Consider the following 22,812-nt stretch of genomic DNA (forward strand, 5'->3'; position numbering starts at 1 on the left):
TTTACACTGTAAAGCACACATGAAAAACAACACGTATGATGTAAATATGCCCGACAGCAAGCGAACGCATCGCTGTTGAACAAGGCCCAGAAGCCTGGGAGCCGTTTGTTTTCCTCACCCGGCTGCCGCGATTGGACGGCCCGGGGTTACGCCCACAAACACACAAGGTGGAGTTGGAAAAAGGAAAGAAAAAAAAAACATGCTGATCTAATATGAAGCTGTCAAACATCCACCGACAATTTACAAAACGAGCATTCCCCTTCAACGTGCAAAGGTATCGAGGTCCATTTAGTGACTCATCAGTGGGTAGACATACAACAAATATATTAAACTTTTTTTTCTGGAGTAAAACCAATATAAGTCAAGTCTAACCATATAAGGTTTGAGATTTGAGGTTAGTCAAATGATGCGAACTTTCGGTGTTGGAAGCGCGTTCAGTTTGACCCATCAAAGTGTTGCGAACTGCGGCGGCGGAGCGGACATGATGGCCGGGGTTCGGTCGCCCTCTCCAGATGTAAAAAAATGCGATGGCGGCTGACGGAAACGACGGCGGTGGCGTCGGTCCGACAACATGGAAGACGCCTCGGCGTCGCGCAACGGTTGGGTGGGGAGTGGGAAGCTTGCTGTGCGTTGACTGGAGGGAGACTGCGAGTGCGATGGAGGCGGGGGAAGAATCATCTCTGCGGGGACTGGATCCGAGGACCGACGGCGCAGTACTGGCGATCGTTCAACCCTCCCATTCTTCCTCCACAACGACGCCGAGAAGCAGCGAGGTAAGCCCAAGCCGAGCCACCCCCTCCTCGATTCGAAACGCGATACGATTGCGCCACGAATGAGTGACTGAAATTCGCTTATTTGACCGTAAATGTACCATTATATACGTGTGAAAAACGCGGCTCGGTCGACGGTCCCCCTTTGTACTCGATCAACGGCGGTGGGAAGGGGACAGACGAGGTCGGCCATCGCCGTATTTCTTGTCCTCTGCGGCTGGGGGGGAGACTTGTGGAAACGAGGCCTGGAGGTAACTACGTGTTCTGCAAATGACGGTCTAGTTGCGAATAATAACGTTTCTTAATTGGATGTTGATATATTTTGGGTTTCGGTGGAACTCGCGGTACTTTCCATGCCGAGACCTCCATGCGGCAGTTGGCAGAATATTCAGCCGCCCCTCTCGGTTTGCCATCAGGGATCTTGGTTTAATATCTCGCCGCCCTCTCTCTCCCCCTTCTCTCTCCCCGACTAGCCCCGGACTACCGACTACCATGCACCACGGTGAACCCGCCTTCCTAGTAGTCGCATTTCGGATCCGATAAAAGGAACCCGCGGTTCAGTTTTGATTCTCGTTCATTTTCTTTCTTGTTTCCCCGGGCCGCCATTTGGACCTTGTCACGGTAGGTTTGCTCGGAAGCATGGCGGTCGTCGGAGCTTGTTTGTGGCGCCACGGAACATTCACTGTTTCCGACGATCATCTTGGTTCCCGTTAAATATGATCAGTGCTAATCCCAAAGATACTTTTTAAATCGATATTTTAAATCAAATTTACATTAAAAACAGTCTGTGATAGTGTAGCTTTTATTTAGTCTTTTTGTAGTCCCTCGTCTTTGTGGCTCCTCCAGCCCCGCCACCACAACGTACATAGCCGATCCATCTATGAAACGTTATAGATTTAATATTTTACATATTTAATTTTAAAACGAGTCCCTGTGATGTGTATATTGACATTGGGTCGCGATAAGCGTTAAAGGGGACACCCACAACACATTTTAGAATTAAATTGAATTCTTCCGAAAAACGCGTCAATTTGGGTCATATCGTCTTGAAAATGACCAAAAGCCCTCGTTTTGTGTATATATAATTTTGCACGGTGTTAAAATGTTACAAGTTTTGTGTTTAAACGATCGTCTGGTACCGAAATGTACGACATCGCTGGTTCGACCCCGGTTGGTGCTTTTCGAGCTAACAAGCTAGCCGAAGCTAGCCGGAGCCATCAAGGACACGACGAACAACGAGCATCCGCCATCATGGAAGCGCCGCTCGGTTACGCCTCACGGCAGAATAAACCGTCATTTCGTTGTCAATTCTCGAATCAAACCATACACGCGACACGTATGATACAAAACACATTTCTTAACCGCAATCGACGTGTCGCAATTAATCTGTTTTATAGTCAAGATTGGAGTCTGGCGCGGCGGAGCGAGATCCGTGGTGGGTGATGAGGCTCCTGTGGCGCAGTGATAGCCGCCATTGTGGCACCGTCTGTCGGAGAGCGAAAGCAGATCCCCCGTGGTCAGCTGGTCGCCTCCAGCTGCATGTCCGTCCATTCGCTTCCTTCCTTTGTGGATCCACCCCAACCCATCGTCTTCCCCCACTCGAAAATCCTCCATTCGCGAGCAGGCCCTGGCATAGAGAATGGTCGTTGCGCGTAGCGATAACGTTGAAAGGGAGGGAGGGGGAAAGAAAGTGAAATTCCGTGTCGGGGAAAAGTAGCTAGACGGAGAGTGGGAGCTAAACCGTTGCTACTTGTTAGCCCTCCGCGGTGTTATTTGAGATTGGGAGCAGTCGCAAGCGATCGCCTGTGTGTGTGTGTCCTCAACTCTGAGCGTAAACGTTTAAGGGGCGGTGTAATAAATATAAGCCATTATGTCGACGGGCATTTCGCATTCAACTCGCCTGTTGGAATGCACATTCGCACCACATTTGTTGTCACCAAGTGAACGTTGAAGGATTCCATTCATTAGATCTTGTTTTTGGGGATTTGTGATTCATTTGTAGATGCTATGGCGATTCCTCATTAAAATGCAGTGAATCTATTTAATGCGTTTTGCGGAAAAATTACTGGACGCCTCTCCTAAGATATTAATATTTGACTTTTTTTTTAATTTAAACGCAGCAAGTACTGAACAGAACGTTTGTTAAACTAACACATTTGAAAGATGAAATAATATATTAAAGCACAATAGAGAGGAAATTATATATATATATATATATATATATATATATATATATAATGCTAGGGGTTTCACATTCAAATCAATTAAAGCTTAGAATTATTTATAGTTTTCAGAGCTTAATGCTCCTGACACTAGGACAAAACATGTAATAACTATTTAATAATAATATCAAATTTAACCTCCATTTCTTTTTTTTATTCTGCGATTGCTTTCACTGGACAACTCCACCGAAATCTCTTGCTGGTGTTACTTGGAGGTTACTCAGCCACCAACTCTTTTGTTGGATACATCAAAATCTTGTCACGTCGTGTTGAATTCAGGCCATGAGGTTATCGACAGTTCACAACGTTGTGCTCTCTGTGTGAAAAGTCCTTTACAAAGAGCTAGCGACATCTTACGTTATTATATTTATCAAATATACATGGATAGGTTGTGAATAGGCTTACAGTCTATAAACAAAAATTGTCAATAGGTGAGTTTGCGAATGGTTAATTGAATGTATTCCGTAAAATATGTTTTGATGGTATTAACTTGACTTATTTCCCCAGACGAAATAGAGGATAACCCACAAATGAATGGAGACATGGAGGCAACATCCCAACACCAAGGTAAGTGCTCGGCCGCCCTCTAACGCCTTTTGAAATTTTCCAACTATTATTCGATTGAATTGATTAATTTATATTGTCTATATAATTGGACATTGTGCTGTAGTGTGGGCGCAGGATGACCTGCTCCAGTTGCTGGAGGCCATGAAGTTGGCGCTGCCACAGAAGGACTTGACCAAGTACAAGACGTCCGAGTCCCACCTGGACTGGCAGAAGGTGGCCTTCAACTCCTACACAGCTGAGATGTGCAAGTTGAAGTGGCAGGAGGTTTCCAAAGAGGTGAGACCACCAGGATTTGTTTGTTATTTTTGAAAAGGCACAGTTGCATGATTCATTGAGTGTTTTTTTTTGTCTAACTTTACCACAGATCCGTAAATTCCGGACCCTCACAGAACTGATATTTGATGCTCAGGACTATATCAAGAACCCATATAAAGGCAAGAAACTAAAGGTGAGCTAAGATGGCTTCTTTTTGTCTCGTTTTTAATTGTTCTACACAGAAATTTGCGGTTTATGGAATGTACCCATAAATGCCACGTGCATATTCCAATACGAGGAAAACAAACTAGCAACTTTTCTGTCGAAAAAAAAACAAATTTTTTCAAAAGCTAGGTTGATCGCCTTGAACATGAGAGCTGCATTGTAGCCATTGTGTCATTTCTGGCATAAAAGCGTGTGAAGATTTTAATACCAATCCGAATGCATCAATGTGTGCGGATTTGATTTGCTGCAAGGTGAACAGGTTAACCTTTCAACACTTGGAAAAAAAAATAATGAACAGTACGTTGGTGACTTAAAATGAGGTTAAGACATGAAAGTGAAATTGCCGGCATTGGGGAAAATCTACAAATAAACTGCAGCAAATGTGGCGACTTTTAGTGCGAACTTCACAGTACTCAAGAACCTCTTTCCCTGTGGACGTGACAGAAACATCCAGATTTCCCTAAGAAGCCCCTGACGCCATACTTCCGCTTCTTCATGGAGAAGAGGGCCAAGTACGCAAAGTTGCATCCGGAGATGAGCAACTTGGATCTGACCAAGATCTTGTCCAAGAAGTACCGTGAGCTGCCGGACAAAAAAAAGGTAAAGGCGGAGATTTTTGAGGTTTGAATTGAAAAAGGAAACCAGGTTTTGATTGTTTTTTTTTTTCCACCTTGTAGAAAAAATACGTAGATGACTTTTTGAAGGACAAAGAGGCATTTGTGCACAGCATGATGAGGTTCAGGTGAGATTATCTATTCTGAGCTTCTCTTTAGCTGCCTTTCACAGGCATTTTGAAGACGTTTACCTTCTTTCAGGGAGGAGCACCCAGAGCTTATGGAGAGCATGACGAAGAAAGGCCCAAATGTTCCTGAGAAGGCCAAAACGCCCCAACAGCTGTGGTACAACCATGAAAAGAAGGCCTTCCTCAAAGGCCACCCGGACGTAAGGAGGTTTTTTTTTTCCTTTGTTGCCCGTTTGCTTCATCTCATCTGGGCAGACAGTGACCTCTGCCGTCCTTTTCCAGGCTACCACAAAGGATATCAAAGACTGCCTTGGTAAGCAGTGGACACAGCTGTCAGACAAGAAGCGACTCAAGTGGATCGCCAAGTCGCTGGAACAGCAAAAGCAATACGAGGTGACCTGGAAGAGGCTTTACAGATCATTCCCCATCTTGTCGAATAGACACGAGATATCTGTGAAGTGTCTCGATTTGTCTTAAAGGCAGTTGACTGTCCGATTTGTGGGGAATTTTGGGTTCACTGTCATTTTTCTTTCTGGGCTCAGCATGTGATGCACACAGTGACGTAAAACGCAGCATTTCGGGATTGTGTTAATTTGGGGTTCGCTGGTGGCCATGGCTGGAGATTAATAATCTTATGTGCAACTTTTTTTTTTTTTTTTTGCCATAATTCATTTTGTTTTGTGTTCAGTCAGCCAAGTAGCAAAGTCCCTGATCTTTATTTCTGTGACGGCGACATCAATAATTACCCACACATCTAATTGTGTGTTTTTATCCTTCATTGAGCCAAGGGACATTTTTCAGATGAGAAAAATCTAACGCCAGACCACCAAATAAAAATATCAGAAAAAGTAAATACCTCTGGTATACAGCGCTAATGATAATCTTGTCTCAATTTACTCACAATTTTACATTGTAGGCTACAAAGTTGGATGTGTCTAATTAAACCAAACTGAATTATTTGGCTTCCCTCTCAAAATTGTGGTTTTGCTACTTACAGGAGACGATGCGTGTGTACATTCAGCAGCATCCCGAGATGAACCTGACACAGGGGGCCATCGTCAAATCAACGCTGACCAAAGCCGAGAGGCACCTGAAGGACAAATCGGACGGGCGCCCCGACAAACCTCCGCCGTGAGTCACCGCCGCCCATTCCGTCCAAATCCCTCAACTATAGAAAAGGGGATACTCATAATTTCCCTTCTTCCAGGAACGGTTACTCCATGTTCTGCGCCGAGCTGATGTCCAGCATGAAGGACGTGCCCAGCACCGAGCGCATGGTGATGTGCAGCCAGCGCTGGAAGCTACTCAAGCAGAATGAGAAGGACGCCTATCAGAAACGTTGTGAGCAGGTGAGGCAAAAATGGCCTCTGACGAAATTGCTTCTCTTCATAGTGATCTAAACATAGCTTGTTTTTTTTCTCTCTCTCCGTAGAGGAAGAAGGAATTTGAAATTGAAATGAACCGATTCCTCAGCGTAAGTTTGTTTCAGGCTATGGCAACGAATAACATTAACCCCAAATGCATGATTGGAAACTACCATCACGCGTCCCCGCACTACATATCAGGCAAGATTGTCTTTGTGTGCCCTGTGATTGGCTGGCAACTAGTTCAGGGTGTACTCTGCCTACTGTCCGAAGCTGCAATTCTCGTAAGGATGAGTGGATCAGATAATGCATGGATGGATGTAAAACAAAATTTCTGCCAACTTGCTCGCATTCAAAACTATGGGCATATTTGAGCCATTCTTGAGCTCAACATGCAGCTTCCCCTAATAATTTCATTTTAATATATGTATACGCACATTTCGAGAGTATTACGTCCCCCCTTTACCATGTCATCCGTTTTATTTTACTTATCCCCAGAAATCTGCCTTCTGATTGGCTAAAACTGGTTTCCATTTTGAAAAAGAAAAGTGAATGAGGCACCCATAGATTCCCACTCCCAGTTTTCATGATTTAAATTGGGCTTTAATTTTTTGCCGCCTCTTCAGAGTTTGTCCGAGGAGGAGCAGCACAGGGTCTTGTCTGAGGAGAAGGTGGGCTTCAAGAGGGGCAGCGTGGCCAACAGCCCTGCGTCCAAAAAGAAGAACGCCAAAGCTAAGGTGCCGTGAGTGGAGAGATCAATTTTCTTCTCACCGAGGTTTTCTCACCAAGTATTTTTGAGTAGTGATCGCATTTTCTGGCGTTTTCCTCCTGATCTGCAGGCCAACCCGGAGAAACCCAAGCGGCCCATCTCGGCCATGTTCATCTTCTCCGAGGAGAAGCGTCCCAAGCTGCACCAGGAGCGTCCGGATCTATCCGACAGCGAGCTCACACGACTGCTGGCGCGCATGTGGAACGAGCTGCCGGACAAGAAGAAGGTAGGACGCGGCAAAGAAACCAAAAGGGGGTTTCTTTAAGTGTGTAGGCCTAAGCCATGTTTTTGCTCTTAATGCAGGAGAAGTACAAACGACTGGAGGCGGTCTTAAAGGCGGAGTCTGAGAAAAAGGAGGACCGCAGTCTGCCCGACCCGCCAAAGACGGCTCAGGATATTTGGCAGCAGAGCGTCATCGGAGACTACCTGGCCAGATTTAAGGTAGGCGATCAACAAACAGGCCACTATTCATTGAGGTTTAGTTTTACAAAATGCAGGACTTGTTTAGGACTTGATCCTTGTTTTGTTTTTTTAAAAAAACATTTTTAATCCTGTCTTAAAATTGCTAGACAGGTTTATTTTATAGAGCATAAAAGAATGTAATACATCTTTAAAATAGATAACTACTTGGTACAAGGGAACATTCTGTTAAGTTAAATAATTGAAATTATCATGAAATTAAATCATTGAAAAAAAATATTTTAAAACGTAGTAAACTGACTGACTTAATGCTTGTTCAACTGAGCATGTGCATACAATGCAGAATGACCGTCCCAAGGCTCAAAAAGCGATGGAGGCCACCTGGAGCACCATGGAAAAGAAGGAAAAGATCATGTGGATCAAAAAGGCGGCAGAAGACCAGAAAAGATACGAGGTGGGACGACAACGTGCCGGCCTAAGCCTGGCAGCGGCATCTAACGGGATGGCGGCTAACCACCATTCTGCCTGTCGTCCACAGCGAGACCTGTGCGAGATGCGTTCGCCCGTCGCCACAGCCGTTGCCTCAGGGAAGAAGATGAAGTTCGAGGGCGAACCCAAGAAACCGCCGTCGTGAGTTTCAGTCACAATTTGAAGCGGGCCTTTCCGCTTGTTTGCTTGAGCTCACAACCTGCTTTGCTACAGAAACGGGTACCAGAAGTTCTCTCAGGAGATGCTCTCCAACGGCGAGCTGAACCACCTCCCCATGAAGGAGAGGATGACGGAGATTGGCAGCCGCTGGCAGAGGCTGCCTCTCAAGGACAAGGAGCGCTACAAGAAGATTGCCGAGGAGATGCAGAGGCAGTACAAAGTGTTGCTTGAGCAATGGCTTGCTGTGAGTGCTCTCTCAACACTTAACCGTCTGATGCTGCTTCTGCTTAAAAAATAAGTTTGTCTTCTAAACACTCCTTCCCTTCTCCTAGAGTGTATCTTCTCAAGTGAGGAACACCTACAAAGAGTACAACTCACAGGTGAGTTGGGAACTTTCAATCGGAACAGTGAATGAGAAACTGCTTATTTTGTGATGGCTATTTATTCAAATATGTGCCCTCTTGATTTTCCAGAAGAGAAAAGCCCCGGCAAAACCAGGAGGCCCCATGGCCAAGGTCAAGAAATCTGTAAGTGTTCCAAAATTAAAATGGAATCCCAACCCTTAAAATTTTTAAATCCCCCCCCCCAAACATTCATATGACTTTCCGTTAGGGCTAGGCAATTAATCGAGATTTAATTGCAAAAACAAAATGATTAATATAGGCATAGTGTGTGTGCAAGTTCGCAACATTATGAAAGTGGAATGTTAGGCGATTCTGCCCTCCATGGCCGTGCTTTAAAAAAAAAAAAAACAAATCCCCAGAACAACCAAAATCCAGCCTCAAAGACTTCTCAACATCTCAGAATCTGTTGGAAAGCTAATCCCTAAAAATTGTAGAGAAAAGTTCAAATCAAGCCTGTACGACTGTCGATTTATTTTTTACAACGGTCAACTTTGCAAACAGCCAATGATAACCTCCATCTACGCTTCCCACAGGACACTGAGGAGGACAACGACGATGACGATGATGACGACGACGACGATGATGAAAAGGACAGAGCTTCTTCTGAAGGGGCATCCTCCAGTGATGATGACGACGATGATGTAAGTTGCCATAAGTCACTTTTTGGTAAGGCTAAAAAATGAACGCCACTCAAAATTCTGTGGCAAAATCAAAGGAATAGCAAAATGTGTGGCATTAATCTTGTAGATTCTCACTGAGGTTAGAGATTTAGTACTTTTTTGACTGGTTCTTTAAAAAATCAATAAATACTAGTCAACATGCAACCTGTCGATGCTCGGTGAGCTAAAGTCGCATGAGATTTTTTATCTCTTTGTTTGAAATGCATCTTGTTCACCGTAAAAATAGCAAAAAGTGAAACATGGGGTGTTCTGAACATGGCTCGGGTCTTTTGAGATTGGCTTGCTTTTTTTTTTAATCTCCAAAATTAGAAGACTTTACTTCACAGTAAAAAGAGAGAACATAACTCAAACTTCTGTAGTGACATCAAAGAAAAACAGTGGGAAAGAAACTTATGGTTATTTGTTAGAACTATAAAAGTGTTCTGGCTTTTTTTTCTCTCCATTTTCCATTTTTCTAATCATTTCCTGCTGTTTCCTCCAAAATGTTTCATCCAGTAGACATTTATTATGTCGAGTAAAAAAACAAAATGCTCTTTCCCACTTAAAGTTTCTCTTTTTTTTCTTTTTTTTTTGGAAACTCCAAATTGATTAGCCACCGTAAAACTACTGCAGCACTCCAAAAAAAATGTTTGCTTGTTTGTGTTGAAGAAGGACGACGATGATGATGATGACGACGACGAGGATGATGACGAGGTGGACGACAAGGAGAACAAGTCAGAAGACAGCAGCAGCGAGTCCAACTCGGGCGGTTCGTCAGATTCGGACTCGGACTGAAGGACGGCGCGGTGGCGGCGGCACCGTGACAGACCAAGCTGAGCCACGGGGGTTCATCCAGGAGGGGTGGGGGGGGGGGGGGGGGGCTCTGCCACTGTGCCAACCCCTGCCCAAGCCACCTCCGTTTCACACACCCACTTTTTTGGGGGGTTATTTTTGTTCCTTCCAGTCCTTCGCCAAGTTTTAGTCTGACCCGCATCCCACTGGTTTGGCGATGTTCCGAACTGACACATCCTGATTTTGTTTTTAATTTCTTTTTGTTTTTTTAAGTTTTAAAACAATGTCACCTATTTTATTTGATTGTTCCACAGGGACGAGCCAGGCTTCTCGCAGCCAAAGAACACAACGACCGGGTGGGACACTTTAAGCAGGGAGAGTGGGGGGGCAGAATGCGAGGGTGTTTGTACTGGAAAAATTGCACTCTTAAGAATGTTTTCTTGTGAATACTTTTTTTCCCCTCTCTCCTTTTCTCTGCTTTTAATTTTATCCCGTTTAGTTCTTAAAGAGGTGGTATATTTTCAGCTATAAAAAAAAAACAAAAACGAAGAAGCCATGTTTTTTGTTGTTGTTGTCGTTGCTGGAACGTTGTTTAAAATGCTGCAGTGCACATAAATTCTCAATCCCGCTTATTGGTTTTTAACCCTTTTTTTTCTTTGATCACATTCGGCAATTGATTGGACGCCATTGTACTAATTGAAAGTGTCACAGTCACAATATAAACAATAGACAAGACATTGCGCCTCCTTGCAAATACCCTTTCTCATGCAGTGTATCCCATTTGGAAACAAAGAAACTCATGGGAAGTTCTTGGATCCTTTTTTTTTTTAAAAACCGGCACTGCATGTTTGATTTGACTTTTCTTTTTCTTTCCAAACAACATATGAGTTTGTTGTTTAACACTCACCATGACCCCCCGCCCCCCATGCATGCTTAATTTTATGTCAAAAATATTCTAAATTGGATCATTACAACGGTGTTTGATGCTGGTTACCTCCCCCAAAATCTGCACTTATTAGTGGAGGGACACAGACAGCTGGGATAGGCCCCAGCACGCCTGAAACCCTTTTGAGGATAAGCAGTCTGGATAATGGTTGGATGGATGGACACGGACTACATCCTGAATGTAGATAGACATTTTTCCTTGGTGATCACACACACCATGACTGACGTTATGATATTCTGTTTTGAGATGCTGATTTGTGACTGAATCAAAATTAAAAGGGGGGGGGGTGTATTATTCCTGTAAATACTGTTTTAATTTTGTATGGAGTGTTTTTCTTTTCTCCCGTCCGTTGCTTGGTTTTGTTTTTCTTGAGAGGGGGAGAGAGCAAAAAAAAAAAAAAAGCTTTACAAGTTTGTACTGCTGATCATTTGACAAACAAAATTGATGTTTTCTATAGCAGAGGGTGTTATGTCCTTGTAGTTCAAGTATTTGGGCAAATAAACACAATCTTGAACAAGTGGTCGTCTTTTGAATATGGGGGAGTTAAACAAAGTCACAATATTATAAAGCAATCTTGGGCTCAATCATATTGTGTTGTAATGTAGTTAACACGCGCACTTGCGTTTGTAGTGTATTTTCTTTGAAGAGCGGTCCGTCCTTGCGTCTTTCCGGGGTTATTAAAATATTTTTTCATTTTGTTAATTTCAAGTCCGTATTAGATTCGGGTTTGTTTGTGGTGTTTTATTGCCTTTTTCTTTTCATGTTGTAAAATGCGCTATTTCAATAAATTTGTATTGTATTTGTTTTATATTTCATGCGCATACGTCTCATGACGTAATCGGAAGTGCTTTTTATCTCGCGTTGTGATTGGTCGAGCACTGCTGCATGGGCGCCCTGCGACTGTCAAGCGGCTCAAGACCGTCATTTGTTTGTTTCGTCAACACTTGCGACAAACAAACAATATTTTTTTGGCCAAGACATGACGGATATGGACGTCGAAAAACATTATTCGCGCTGACTGACGCGGGTCATGCCGAGTCGCCTACCGCCGCGGTGGCGAACGGGCCCCTTCCTTAACAACAAGGTAAAAGCAAAGCAAAATATCATGGTGACGATGAAGACTATGGCGGCGTTAATGATGATGATGATGATGACGACGATGATGATGATGAAGATGCGCGCGCAACCTCATTGCTGGCTATGGCACGCGCGTCATGGTTCGGCGTTTCCTAGGCAGCTAGGCAGCTAATGCTAGAGACTACACATAATGCTGTTCTGTAATGTTCACTATTATGTTGTTCCGACGTAATCAAAAGAGGCATAACAACTCACACCTTAGTGTAGGACTAAAGTATTATCAATTCGGTTACCTGTTCTAAGGCGTTTTCATTTATTTATTTATTTGTGACTTGGCACTACATTCACGATATTAAACGCACAGTGCAATGACTCCCACGCCAAAAGTAAGGACTGTTTTGTTTTTCTCGATAGGATGAAGAGAGAAAATCATCTTAAAAACTCAAAAGTGAGTAATTTGGTGTTAATATGACTTGTATGAGCTAGCTGATACCAGAATTTTTTTTTTAGATTTAAAGTGACTGATTTGGAATTTTTTAACAGCTTTATGTTGATTTTTTTTTTTTTCCCACTAGTAATTTATTTTATCATCGAAAGAGAGGGTTGCCACTCTAAAATGTTTATTTGGACTCTGTTACCAGAAATGTGTATTTTTTTTTAGTCATGAGAAATATAGAGTTAATGTGGCGGCTATGTATTTGCATAAATGTTTTTTTTTTAGCTTAACAGTGAGTCAAATGGCATTAAAGTTATGGATAATGTAATCAATGTGTTGATTTTATTACCAGCAATTTAGTCACCATCAATGTCTTTTTGCTTAAATGTAAATAATATGAAGTTACTGGGCCAGCTGCTAACATCCTGTGGGTACACAGCGCCATTTTGTTACAACGCCATCGAGGAGATTCAGCCGAGAGATTTTCAAATGAAAATGGAGGATATGGCCCTGTCAGGCCCAGACAACACCAGGCTGGAGGTACAACCATTATTAAAATGTATATATATTTGTTATTGTTGATTTTAAACAGCCATGTATGTGGTAGGCCCTGGTCCATGACATCTACTCTGAGCTGGTGGAGGACGCCTGCCTGGGCCTTTGCTTTGAGGTGCATCGCGCCGTCAAGCACGGCTATTTCTTCCTGGATGACACAGATCCGGAGAGCGCCAAGGAATTCGGTTGGCACCGTCATACCTTTGCCAAGTGTTTTTACATATTTTTGTTTTTTTAGTTCAGTTCACAACTATTGTTTTACTGCATTCAAGTTTTTTTTAATCGATTTGAGCAAACATAAAAGTAAACACACATGCTAATGTTAGTGCAGCTGCATGCATAACCGCAGGACTTGGTTCTCCCCTTTTGTGTTTTTGCAGAGATTGTGGACCAGCCAGGGTTGGATATCTTTGGTCAGGTGTACAACCAGTGGAAGAACAAGGAGTGCGAGTGTCCCAATTGCAAGCGTCTGATTGCGGCGTCCCGCTTTGCGCCGCACCTGGAGAAGTGTCTGGGCATGGGACGTAACAGCAGCCGCATCGCCAGCCGCAGGTTGGCCCCATGCAAATTGCGCTTCCAAATATGAATTTTTATTGAATTTATTTTATATTTTTGACAGGCTGGCCAGCAACAATAACAACGTGAGCAAGTCAGAGAGCGACCAAGAAGATAATGACGACCTGAATGACAACGACTGGTCTTATGGTGCAGAGAAGAAATGTGAGCAATGTGAAAATCAAAGAGAACCTGCCACTGCTCTGATGTAGCAAATTTTATTATTGTTATTATTTCTCATTGCAGCTAAGAAGAGAAAGTCAGATAAGGTCATTATAGTTTAACTTCTTCTCATTTTAGAAAATCTTATGTGCTGTCTTGTAACTCATGTTTTTCATCTGTGCAGAATCAAAATTCACCGCGACGATCAAAATCTCTGAAGCACAAAAATGGTGAGGATTGACTTTTATTTTCATTAAAGTAAATGAATTAGGCGGCATGGTGGACGACTGGTTAACACAATGGCCTCACAGTGCAGAGGTTGTGGGTTCGATTCTGGCTCCGGCCTTCCTGTCGTGAGTTTGCATGTTCTCCCTCTGCCTGAATTTTTTCTCTGGTTACTCCGGTTTCCTCCCAGATTCCAAAGACTTGTATGCACTTTGACATCGATTTTGGTCAACAGCAGTGGTGGTATGCAATGGATAAACGTGTGTGGATTAATCTGCATAATTCTTATCCCAGAAACACAATATTATACATCATTTAGACGAAGGTGGGCTCATTTTTGCACAGTCAATATCTGACTTGAGTTCCCCTTTAAATCCAAAGCCTAAAATTTTGAAATTTGTAATTCACTTAAAATATTTATATAATTATAGATATAATTGTTGTGTATTTATAATGTAAAAGATTATTTAATGGGAACATTGAACACAAAATCGCATGTGGTTAGCAAAAATATTTCAATGAGTTTTATTTACATAATACATGCAGGGTTTATGTAAGCCTTTGTTTGTGTTTCAGGTGATCTGGGCAGCGGCGTCCCATCAGAAGCTTTCAAGGTGACCACTTCTTTTCCCTTATTACCAGCAGTCACACTTTACGATAACGTTTACAGGGCTGTGTCAGAGACAATCAGCGCTCTCTGTATCTTTTGCCTTCTTCCAGTACAATAACTACAACAGCGCCGGTATTAGTTACGAAACTCTTGGGCCTGAGGAAATCAGGTCGCTCCTAACCACGGTGAGAAAATCGTAGTTACTGTTGAGCTCCGCCCTCATAAATGATTGCTTGTTGGTTTGGGATATTCCTCCACAATACAAAAGTAGCATAATGTACCGGTCGGTGGAAACACGTTACTTGATGATGGATGGTTTGCTCATGTTGTGTGTGTTTGTGCAGCAATGTGGAGTGATCTCTGAACACACTAAGAAGATGTGCACCAGGTCTGTAGCACACATAACACACACACACTGCCGTGATGTGGTTATGTCTGTCTTACCCTGTCAGTTTTCCCCTTTCCAATTGATACTGCTCTGAAGTGAAAGTGAAAGTGTATGATGACTTTCACTTTCATCTTCATCTACTTTAAATGTTGGGACCGACTGAAGGTTGAACACAAGTGGGCAGCAGGGCCGGCGAGCCATCGACCTGCACGCACATGCCTCCTGGTAGGTGACCAGGCACCCGCCTCTTTTACGCAGCGGCGCTGCAAAATGGCCGCCCGATGAGCCGCTTTCGCATTGTGAGACTGCATCCCACAATCAGATAATAAAGAAGATTGCATTTATAAACAAACAAACAAAAATCCCTGTTTGTTAAAACTACCATTATGACTTGACAGTGGTGGCACCAACTTGTGCCCAATTAGATTTTTCATAAACCACCGCGCCTGTGATTAAACAACCAATCAGATGCTGAATTTTTTTGCTGAAATTTGGTGGAACATTAGCTTTTGGAAAATCAAAAAGAAATGGCCAGTCCTCATTTGCCTAAAACTGGTTATACAAATAGCAAACAGAAGCTTAAAAAATGGACATGGCCAGAGACAAAATATAGTTGACTATACTAGTCACTTTTAGAGTATAATATATATACTTCAAAATATATATTTCAATATCAATTGATTTTACATTCCGAAAACCACACCTACATACCAAGAACATTTTTATTGTTAACGAATAAATTAGACTCCCAATCGCAACTACAGTTAATTTACTTGAATGTGATTGGGTGAGTAAGTCAGGGGGTGGGGCAATTTGGCCTGTGGACTGCAGGGAACAAACTCTTGTCTACTGTATGGCAGGGAAAATGAGTTTGTACTTGGAGGCTGAAGGCAATTACAGTAGTTGTTAATCTGAAATTGCGCACTCCCACCCTACTGGGATGCAGAATATCGTGTTGTTTTGTGAAAGCGCCGGCAGACACAGCGATTGCGCGCGTTGCTGCTCTCTGTATAGAAGCCACAGTTCATGAAGACCCTTTCTCCTTACCGATTCGCCACTTTTCCATAATCTATGTGTGAAAGGGAGCAAATTACCGTGAAAGGGTCTCCCTCCATCGAGGCTCGTGCGTCAAGTCAGTCAGGGATGTGTAACGCCACCTTGTGTCCCGCCCACCAGGTCTCAGCGGTGTCCCCAGCACACGGACGAGCAGAGGAGGAGCGTCAGGGTGTTCCTCCTGGGGCCGTCCGCGTGAGTGTGCCCCCCCCCCCTTCCCGGTCCCCAACTCCAATCCCATCCTTAACGCCCCACCCCGTTGCTTATATGTGTACTTATGTGTGACTGCTTTTGTCAGGTGTTTTTTTTACAGCTTTAAGGACACTTTGACTCATGAGAGCGCCTGTGTGTGTGTGCATGCGTGCTATGTTAGAGGATTTGTGTTTGGGTTATAATTCTGTGCAATTATTGAATTTACAAGGCAATCACCCACATTTGCTCACTCAAAATGGGTGCTTCACTGTTAACAACCCTGAACCAGTGATGAAAGTCAAGAAAATGCCACCAAAGTTATGATCATAGCCTGATAGGCATATTGTGTCGAGTTTCATTTCCAAAGAGCAGAATTGCTGGTTTGGGCTGAGGCCAGACAGGAAGTGACCTGGTGTGCACTTCCCATGGTCACTAGGTCGTCCCTACCCGATGTCGATGCCACTACGGAAGGCGACGCGTTTGAGCTCCAAGGGGACGGCGGCGGGGCTCAGAATCTTATCAGTCGACTGCAATGGGAAGACTCACCGGAGGTTTCGCCCACCGACTCCGCTTCATCCAGAGCCAGTAAGGAATGAATTGAATTTATCTGTTTATATTTTTATTTATATCGTTCATTGTTAATTATTTTTATTTTATTATATGATTATTTATCATTATGTTAGATTTCTTTTTTAAATTGTACTTAAAGGGGAAGTCAAGTCAAGTCAAAAATATATCTTAACAGTTATATGAACCCCAAGTAGCCTAAACACGGCATTCTGATTCATTTTAATTAAGCAACTAAATCTACCTGTTTTTATCCATATCAGGGAGCATCTGTTTTGCCACTTGCTTTTGTGTAAAAATGACATCACAGGTTGCTTGGGAACTCATTTTTCCACATTTCTTCCATCTCGCCTCATAGGCACCAACCATTCGGACCCTCGTAGGCCCAAGAAGAAGAAACGGACCTCACTGGTTTTGAGCAGCACGACAGGAGGAGGAGGAGGAGGAGGCGGCGGCGATGGAACAAGCGGAAGTCTGACAAGTGGCAGCAATGGTGGCGTCTCGCAGAGTAGCGTTAGTTTGCCCGCCAAGAAAAAGCGGCCCAAACTTCCTGCACCTTCTATTTCCAGTATCTACGATGACTTGAACTAGCACTAGAGGACATGCCCCCTCCCCGCCCCCTCAGTCTCAACGCCAACTTGACAGAACGTGTCGGGATGATGTGTTCAGGTGCACCAACAACCACACACACACACGCACACGCACACTCCTCGACTCTTTCTACTGCAGTGTGTATTCCAGGTGAAGTGTGACTCGTGTCTACCATATTTTCTCAAATAGTGGCCTGTCTGACTCTGTCCCTCCAGGACATAAATGCCAAGCTACTATTCTACCATACATCAAAAGACAAATCAAAAAACAAATGTATCCCTCCACAAGATGCTGTACCACATAAGAACAGATTGATGATTGATGCCTCCCTTCAAGTGACGCTATACCCCAAAAGGCAGATGCCTCCCTCCAAACAAGACACGGGCCTTCCTCCAATAGCGGCCCCTTTTGTAGGTGACCTCACCTCAAAAGACAAAATAGAAGATCTATCCCGAAAGACAAATAGTAACACCCTCCGCTGGACGATAGACGCTGAATGCCAAAATAGAAGAAAAGAGAAATAGACACCTGCCTCCTATAGACGGTGTACCCCAAGACAAATCCAAAGACAAACATTGACCTAACAGATGAAACAAATTGACACCTCCCTTCCAATAAATGATGCACCCCAAAAGACTGATGTGAATTCTCCAAAATGTCACCGCTGGCCTCAATTTGTGGAAATATGAAACTTTTTGTATACTTGTTACACATTTTGAGTTTTGTCAAGATCATTACAACCTCATCCTTTGATGTAAAGGATCCAAATGGTCACCTTTGTGACCTGGTATATCGTACATGACGTGGTTAACACACACGCACACACACATGCACACCCTGTATTTGCACATTTAACTGTAATGGTGGTGGTGGACAAGGTAAGATCACAGATTTGAAATCTAATTGTATATTTTTATAGTCCTGTGAAGTTTTGTAAAGTGTGTTTTGTGATGTGAGCTCTAAATATAAACATGTTAAAAAAAAAAACGAGCACTGTCCTTGATTACTGATTGTTTGGAAATAGACAAAAGAGTGGGAAGGGTTTTTCCAATGCTTTTAATTGGAGATATACAACTCCAAATATCTTTCTTTCTCATAAGTGCCAGATTCATTTGTTCCGTTCATTTTATTTACACTAAATACACAAAAGACACCAGGCCTGGTCTACTTGCACAATACAGTATCTCGGCCTTTAAATTAATTTCTACACACCACAGAAAAAATGTTCAGTTTGAATCATTTCACGGGGAAACGCAACTTCAGACAAGGGAAAGCAGAAATGAGAGTTTAATCTCAAACTAAGTCAGTTTTTTTCTTCCCTCCTCCCCAATTAACATCCACCAAAAGGAAATTTGTCTTTGTTGCCATTTGTTAGCGTGTGAGCAGGACTAGCCAAAAAGCATCCAACTGAGTCCCGGTGACGTTTGATGGCAGAGAAGCGCGGAAGATAAAAACTCGTCAAATACAGGTGGGTGGCTTGCCTTTTTTTTTTTTTTCTTTGGTTTTCAGCATGTGGATGATCCAAATATGGGACTTTTGGAGCCTTGGCGGAGGTCACAATAGTGTTACATGCGAATGAGTTTCTTCAGCGGCTGTGCATGCCGAAAATGAGGAAGCTAAAGAAGATGGTGACGCCCACCAGGGAGATGGTGGCGGGTGCGGTGAAGAACTGGCGGTAGTTGATGCGGAAATACCACACCACGGCCAGGATCACTACGAACACGGGAACCACCAGGCTGCCCGTGCTGACGGCCACGCCCGCTGCCTGCAGGCCCCCGGACACGGCCGCTGCCCCCTGGGGGGAACTTGCCGCCCCCGCCTCCGGGGTGCCGTCGTGAGGGGCCTGTGAGACGTGGCAGTGGATGACGCTGTTGTGAGTCACGTTCAGGGACAGCAGAGTCCTCTTGGAGTCATGCAGGAGTTGGCCTTGGTAGATGAGCTTGATCTGATGCTCACGCCCAGAGAAGTACTTGCTGACCAGGGAGAAGGTCACAAGGTAAATAACATTTCCTCATCGATATGTACATATAAAATATTAGACAAACATAGCATTTATGTTGCCCTGCCTTTTTACCATATTGTGTAGCTGTTATAATTTTTGTTATTTATTTTTGCAAATGGCTTAACGTTAATAATCCGTTTAATTCTTCACAAATGTAAGCGACTGCAGTTAGATCTTCCCAAACTCCTGGAGCCATGAGTGGAGCAATTATTAAAACAATGTAGTGACTACGCAGTGTAATACGCGGAATCTCACCTTCGTGGCTGATTGCTTCCTTCCGTACCAAAGCGTTACAGCGATCCATTTTTAACAAAACAGGCTTCCTTAAGTGTATCTAACCTAATTTTCACGAATTTCACGCAACTGACTAACTTTTTTTAACCTTAAGGTGACATTTTTTTGCAAGCTATAATAAGCATTTTAAATTGGTTAATATTGAGGAAAAATAACAGGTGACAGATGAATATGATCAATTTGAGAAAAAATATGACATTGACCATATTGGTCCTCCTGACAGCAACGTGTAGTTGTTGTGCTGAAATGTGTGCCCTAACCTTTTGAGTTGGTGCACAGTGTGGTGAGGCTTGACGACAGCCACTTCCTCTGTGTCGTTTAAAAACTTGAGTCGCACACGGAAGGACGGTATGGCAGACATGTCCTTTTTATATCCCTCCTCCCTCTCCTCGTCTTCGCCGTAATCCTCGTCTTCCTCATCTGAAGCATGATTCCTTCCCCCAGGAGGCACTTTGCTCTGAATGTCCAGCAACAGGTCAGTGTCCTCAGGCGGCACCCCCTCGTCCGCCTCGCCGTCATCCGGCTTGTTCTCCGGCGAGGGAGTAGTGGCACCGGTCTGCTCGGGGGCGTCGACTTGGACGTCACCACCTGCGTCGCCACCTACGCTGATGAGTGAGGCGTGGGCGCCCGCCGTCAGAATAGTGCCCAGGATGTGGTCGCCACGCTCTGCCACGTGTGTGGAGAGCCAGGCCAGGACCAGCGCCAGGGCTACCAGCAGGGCGCCACACGCCGCTGTGGCCTCTCCGCCCATCCCGTCCAACATGGTCAGTGCACACACTGCCATCCTCTTATCCTGCACAAATGGTGTTTTGGACACTTTTAAAAAGTATAATTTATCATTGTCGTATTCATGGCAAAATCTGATGTTTTGTGACAAAGCATACAGTCGCACTTTAAAAAAAAAAAGCTATTGTGGGGCAAGAAAAGTATTTAGTCAGTCACCAATTGTGCAAACCACTTCAAAAGATGAGTATAATGTGTATATAAAACTGCTTTTTTCGTGACATTGTTACAAAATACGTAATTCTGAAATTTTTGAGTTCGGGGTATCAACTTGCGTTTTTGTAACACATACTATAAAGCCGTATATAATAAAGGCGTTAAGGCAAGCTAAATAACGACTAGGCAAACCCGGAAGTAGTGTAAGCACGTCACAAAACGGCTGATTTGTCGACGTCACAATCCGGTTATTTAACATTGCACGGGTGCAATGCATACAAAAGAGGTCGTTATCATAATTTTTATAAAATGCCTCGCTTGTTCTAATACGAATTAACGAGACAGCAAAGTAGCAAGGTTGTGCCCCCCGTCAAAGTGTTACTTCATGTCAAAAACGAGTAGCGTTAGCCTCGCGAGCTAACGTTGCTAAATAATAAGGAGGCGCTCTTGGCTCCGTTTCCGCGACTTCTTTTTCGCGTTTAATCGCCGTAACAATTTGCGCTGCGTCGTTTTACTTCACCGTGGACGACAAGATTTTTTCTTACCGTCCAGGCGGGCAATCAGAGCATGTTGGACGACGAACTTTCTAGATGCTAATAGCTAGCAAGCGGCTACTTCCTCAAAACAAGACACACACACACACACACACACACACCCACACACACACACACACACACACACACACTGGCGGAAGGGAGGAGGGACGTCAGCAACCTGACGCCGTGCTGCTGTTCTCCCACAAGTTCATTTATTCATTTGATCTTTGAATGTTTATTTTATTTTACCTTTATGCAAAATAATTGTCTAATAAAAACACAATATAAGGGATCTCCCCTAAAAAAAAACACAAGTTAATCAGTTACATCACGTTTGTTCAAAAGGAAAATAGCACTATTCTGTAAAATCACAAAATATACAAAGAAGTTAATTGGTTTTAAGGAATTTTGTGTTTGTGTGGTTGACGTGTTCCTTTAGGGACGTGGCCACGTGAGTGACGAGGGAATGCTATTTTTTTCCCTCTCATTTCTCCCCATAGGCCTACTACTAGTCAGATGATGTCAGTGATTATCAGCATTTTACACGGATCAATAACTTGGAACTGTATGTGTGTACAATACGATAACCTTAAAGTAGTAATTTGTAAATGTTGAATCCACCGTGACACTGTATTTAATGCAATTTTTATTTCCAGCATGGTCTGATTATTAGATTATAAATAGGCCTGAGCCATCAAGTTGTGGTTGCAGCACATAGAGTCGCAATTTGATAACGTCACCGTTAATGTAACAAGTATTCGTATTTATAACAGGTAAGAGCTGTTCGTATTTATGTTGGGGTATTTTGTGTTTTAATTGTTCAACTTTTCAAAGGAGTACAGATGACCGAAAATCTTTCGACATTTGACATACCTTCTGACAAAAGGCAGAACAGTCACTAGAGAATTGACGTTCAAAATAAAACGCAAACAACTTTTTGTGACTAAGCAATCATTTGTAATACATTAACAAAAGTGAAAAATAAAATTAAGGCGACCTGATAGAACTTTCCAGCAATGCCCATTCCTAACTTCACCCGTCCTCTTTTTCAACAGTCGTGACACAGCTTCAATGAGTGCTGTGGAACAAGATGATGTGAAGTGTTTTTTTTTTTGTTTGTTTGTTTTTTGCTTGACATGTTTCTGCTCTGCAGTTTTGCCAAAGCTGTGGTCAGGTCACACAACAAGCCACTTATTAACCTTTCTCATGTGCATGTTTCTCTTGCTCCTGTCCACAAGGTGGCGCTGAAGAACCTGATCCGTGCAGCATGGGTCGACTTCTGAAGTAGAGCTCATCTTCAAGGTTTGCTTTTGTGCTTTCTTGTTGCCTCTCGTCCATGAAGGTGCTGAAGACAAACTTTGAGAATATTAAACTTATTTTCATAAAATTTCAAATTTTATCTATAAAATACACACATTTTCTTAAGAAAAATATACCATTTTGGGAATAAATTCACTTGAGACTCTAAAATACACTACTTCTGGCTTGAAAATGGAAAATCTTTACATCTCAAAAATTATACAAATTTATTCTTGTAAATTTAGGACTCATCTTAAAAATGCTATCTTTGTATACAATTATTTTACCTCAAATATACAACTTAGGTTTGGTAAAATTACTTTATCAAAAGTAAAAATATATATTAAAAAATCCTGAATAAATACTTAAAATACAATAAGGTTAATCTTGCAATTTTTGTAAAATTACAACCGAATTAGGATTTTCTGTCACCAATATAGAACTGAATCCATTTGAAAAAAAATAGTTGTAATAATTGTAATAGAACAGACACTTTTATCCCATTTGAACTCATTTTTATTTGCATTGATATATATAAAAGCATTCAT

At 42.9% G+C, this 22,812-nt stretch overlaps 3 protein-coding genes across 11 annotated transcripts; 2 read left to right on the top strand and 1 right to left on the bottom strand.

Moving 5' to 3' along the window:
- The first annotated feature begins 256 nt into the window (after nt 1-256).
- Nucleotides 257-11,593, top strand: ubtf (upstream binding transcription factor). Of its 6 annotated transcripts, none has more exons than XM_088316823.1 (21): nt 260-773; nt 3,500-3,559; nt 3,663-3,835; nt 3,924-4,007; nt 4,484-4,639; nt 4,717-4,781; nt 4,855-4,981; nt 5,064-5,174; nt 5,779-5,912; nt 5,989-6,130; nt 6,214-6,255; nt 6,772-6,882; nt 6,985-7,140; nt 7,218-7,355; nt 7,678-7,788; nt 7,873-7,964; nt 8,037-8,226; nt 8,315-8,362; nt 8,456-8,509; nt 8,920-9,027; nt 9,718-11,593. In XM_088316823.1, exons 2-21 carry the CDS (start codon nt 3,523-3,525, stop codon nt 9,838-9,840), a joined length of 2,202 nt encoding a protein of 733 aa, XP_088172949.1. In that variant the 5' UTR covers nt 260-773; nt 3,500-3,522; the 3' UTR covers nt 9,841-11,593. The 6 variants fall into 6 exon arrangements, with proteins under 6 accessions (XP_088172947.1, XP_088172949.1, XP_088172945.1 ...); XM_088316822.1 differs by having other exon boundaries at nt 264-773; nt 9,715-11,593; XM_088316821.1 differs by having other exon boundaries at nt 257-773; nt 7,678-7,964.
- Nucleotides 11,594-11,644: 51 nt separating this feature from the next.
- On the top strand, nt 11,645-18,172 carry atxn7l3a (ataxin 7 like 3a). Of its 4 annotated transcripts, XM_088317599.1 has the most exons (15): nt 11,645-11,867; nt 12,275-12,308; nt 12,736-12,836; nt 12,904-13,036; nt 13,232-13,403; nt 13,471-13,571; nt 13,653-13,675; nt 13,753-13,798; nt 14,370-14,407; nt 14,514-14,588; nt 14,748-14,791; nt 14,957-15,016; nt 15,968-16,039; nt 16,473-16,621; nt 16,962-18,172. In XM_088317599.1, exons 3-15 carry the CDS (start codon nt 12,786-12,788, stop codon nt 17,192-17,194), a joined length of 1,197 nt encoding a protein of 398 aa, XP_088173725.1. In that variant the 5' UTR covers nt 11,645-11,867; nt 12,275-12,308; nt 12,736-12,785; the 3' UTR covers nt 17,195-18,172. The 4 variants fall into 4 exon arrangements, with proteins under 4 accessions (XP_088173725.1, XP_088173727.1, XP_088173726.1 ...); XM_088317601.1 differs by lacking the exon at nt 14,957-15,016; XM_088317600.1 differs by lacking the exon at nt 12,275-12,308.
- Nucleotides 18,173-18,232: 60 nt separating this feature from the next.
- Nucleotides 18,233-21,122, bottom strand: tmub2 (transmembrane and ubiquitin-like domain containing 2). The gene is made up of 3 exons (XM_088317043.1): nt 20,975-21,122; nt 19,751-20,283; nt 18,233-19,167 (listed from the first exon to the last, which is right to left on the bottom strand). Exons 2-3 carry the CDS (start codon nt 20,272-20,274, stop codon nt 18,780-18,782), a joined length of 912 nt encoding a protein of 303 aa, XP_088173169.1. The 5' UTR covers nt 20,275-20,283; nt 20,975-21,122; the 3' UTR covers nt 18,233-18,779.
- Between the last annotated feature and the right edge of the window lie 1,690 nt (nt 21,123-22,812).

Source organism: Idiotropiscis lumnitzeri, chromosome 15, assembly GCF_059441095.1.
Source record: "Idiotropiscis lumnitzeri isolate Australia: NSW breed Sydney's pygmy pipehorse chromosome 15, RoL_Ilum_1.0, whole genome shotgun sequence".
In the NCBI taxonomy this organism is placed as follows: Eukaryota; Metazoa; Chordata; class Actinopteri; order Syngnathiformes; family Syngnathidae; genus Idiotropiscis; species Idiotropiscis lumnitzeri.

Excerpts from the sequence above, each read along its gene's own strand:
- ubtf (XM_088316819.1), top strand. The coding sequence starts at position 3,523 with ATGAATGGAGACATGGAGGCAACATCCCAACACCAAG. Across the intron at positions 4,982-5,063 it reads TCCTCAAAGGCCACCCGGAC|GCTACCACAAAGGATATCAA; the intron begins GTAAGGAGGTTT and ends GTCCTTTTCCAG. Across the intron at positions 8,227-8,314 it reads TGCTTGAGCAATGGCTTGCT|AGTGTATCTTCTCAAGTGAG; the intron begins GTGAGTGCTCTC and ends CCCTTCTCCTAG.
- atxn7l3a (XM_088317599.1), top strand. The coding sequence starts at position 12,786 with ATGAAAATGGAGGATATGGCCCTGTCAGGCCCAGACAACACCAGGCTG. Across the intron at positions 13,572-13,652 it reads TTATGGTGCAGAGAAGAAAT|CTAAGAAGAGAAAGTCAGAT; the intron begins GTGAGCAATGTG and ends TTCTCATTGCAG. Across the intron at positions 14,589-14,747 it reads TCAGGTCGCTCCTAACCACG|CAATGTGGAGTGATCTCTGA; the intron begins GTGAGAAAATCG and ends GTGTTTGTGCAG.
- tmub2 (XM_088317043.1), bottom strand. The coding sequence starts at position 20,274 with ATGGCAGTGTGTGCACTGACCATGTTGGACGGGATGGGCGGAGAGGCC. Across the intron at positions 19,168-19,750 it reads ACTGTGCACCAACTCAAAAG|CAAGTACTTCTCTGGGCGTG; the intron begins GTTAGGGCACAC and ends CTCCCTGGTCAG.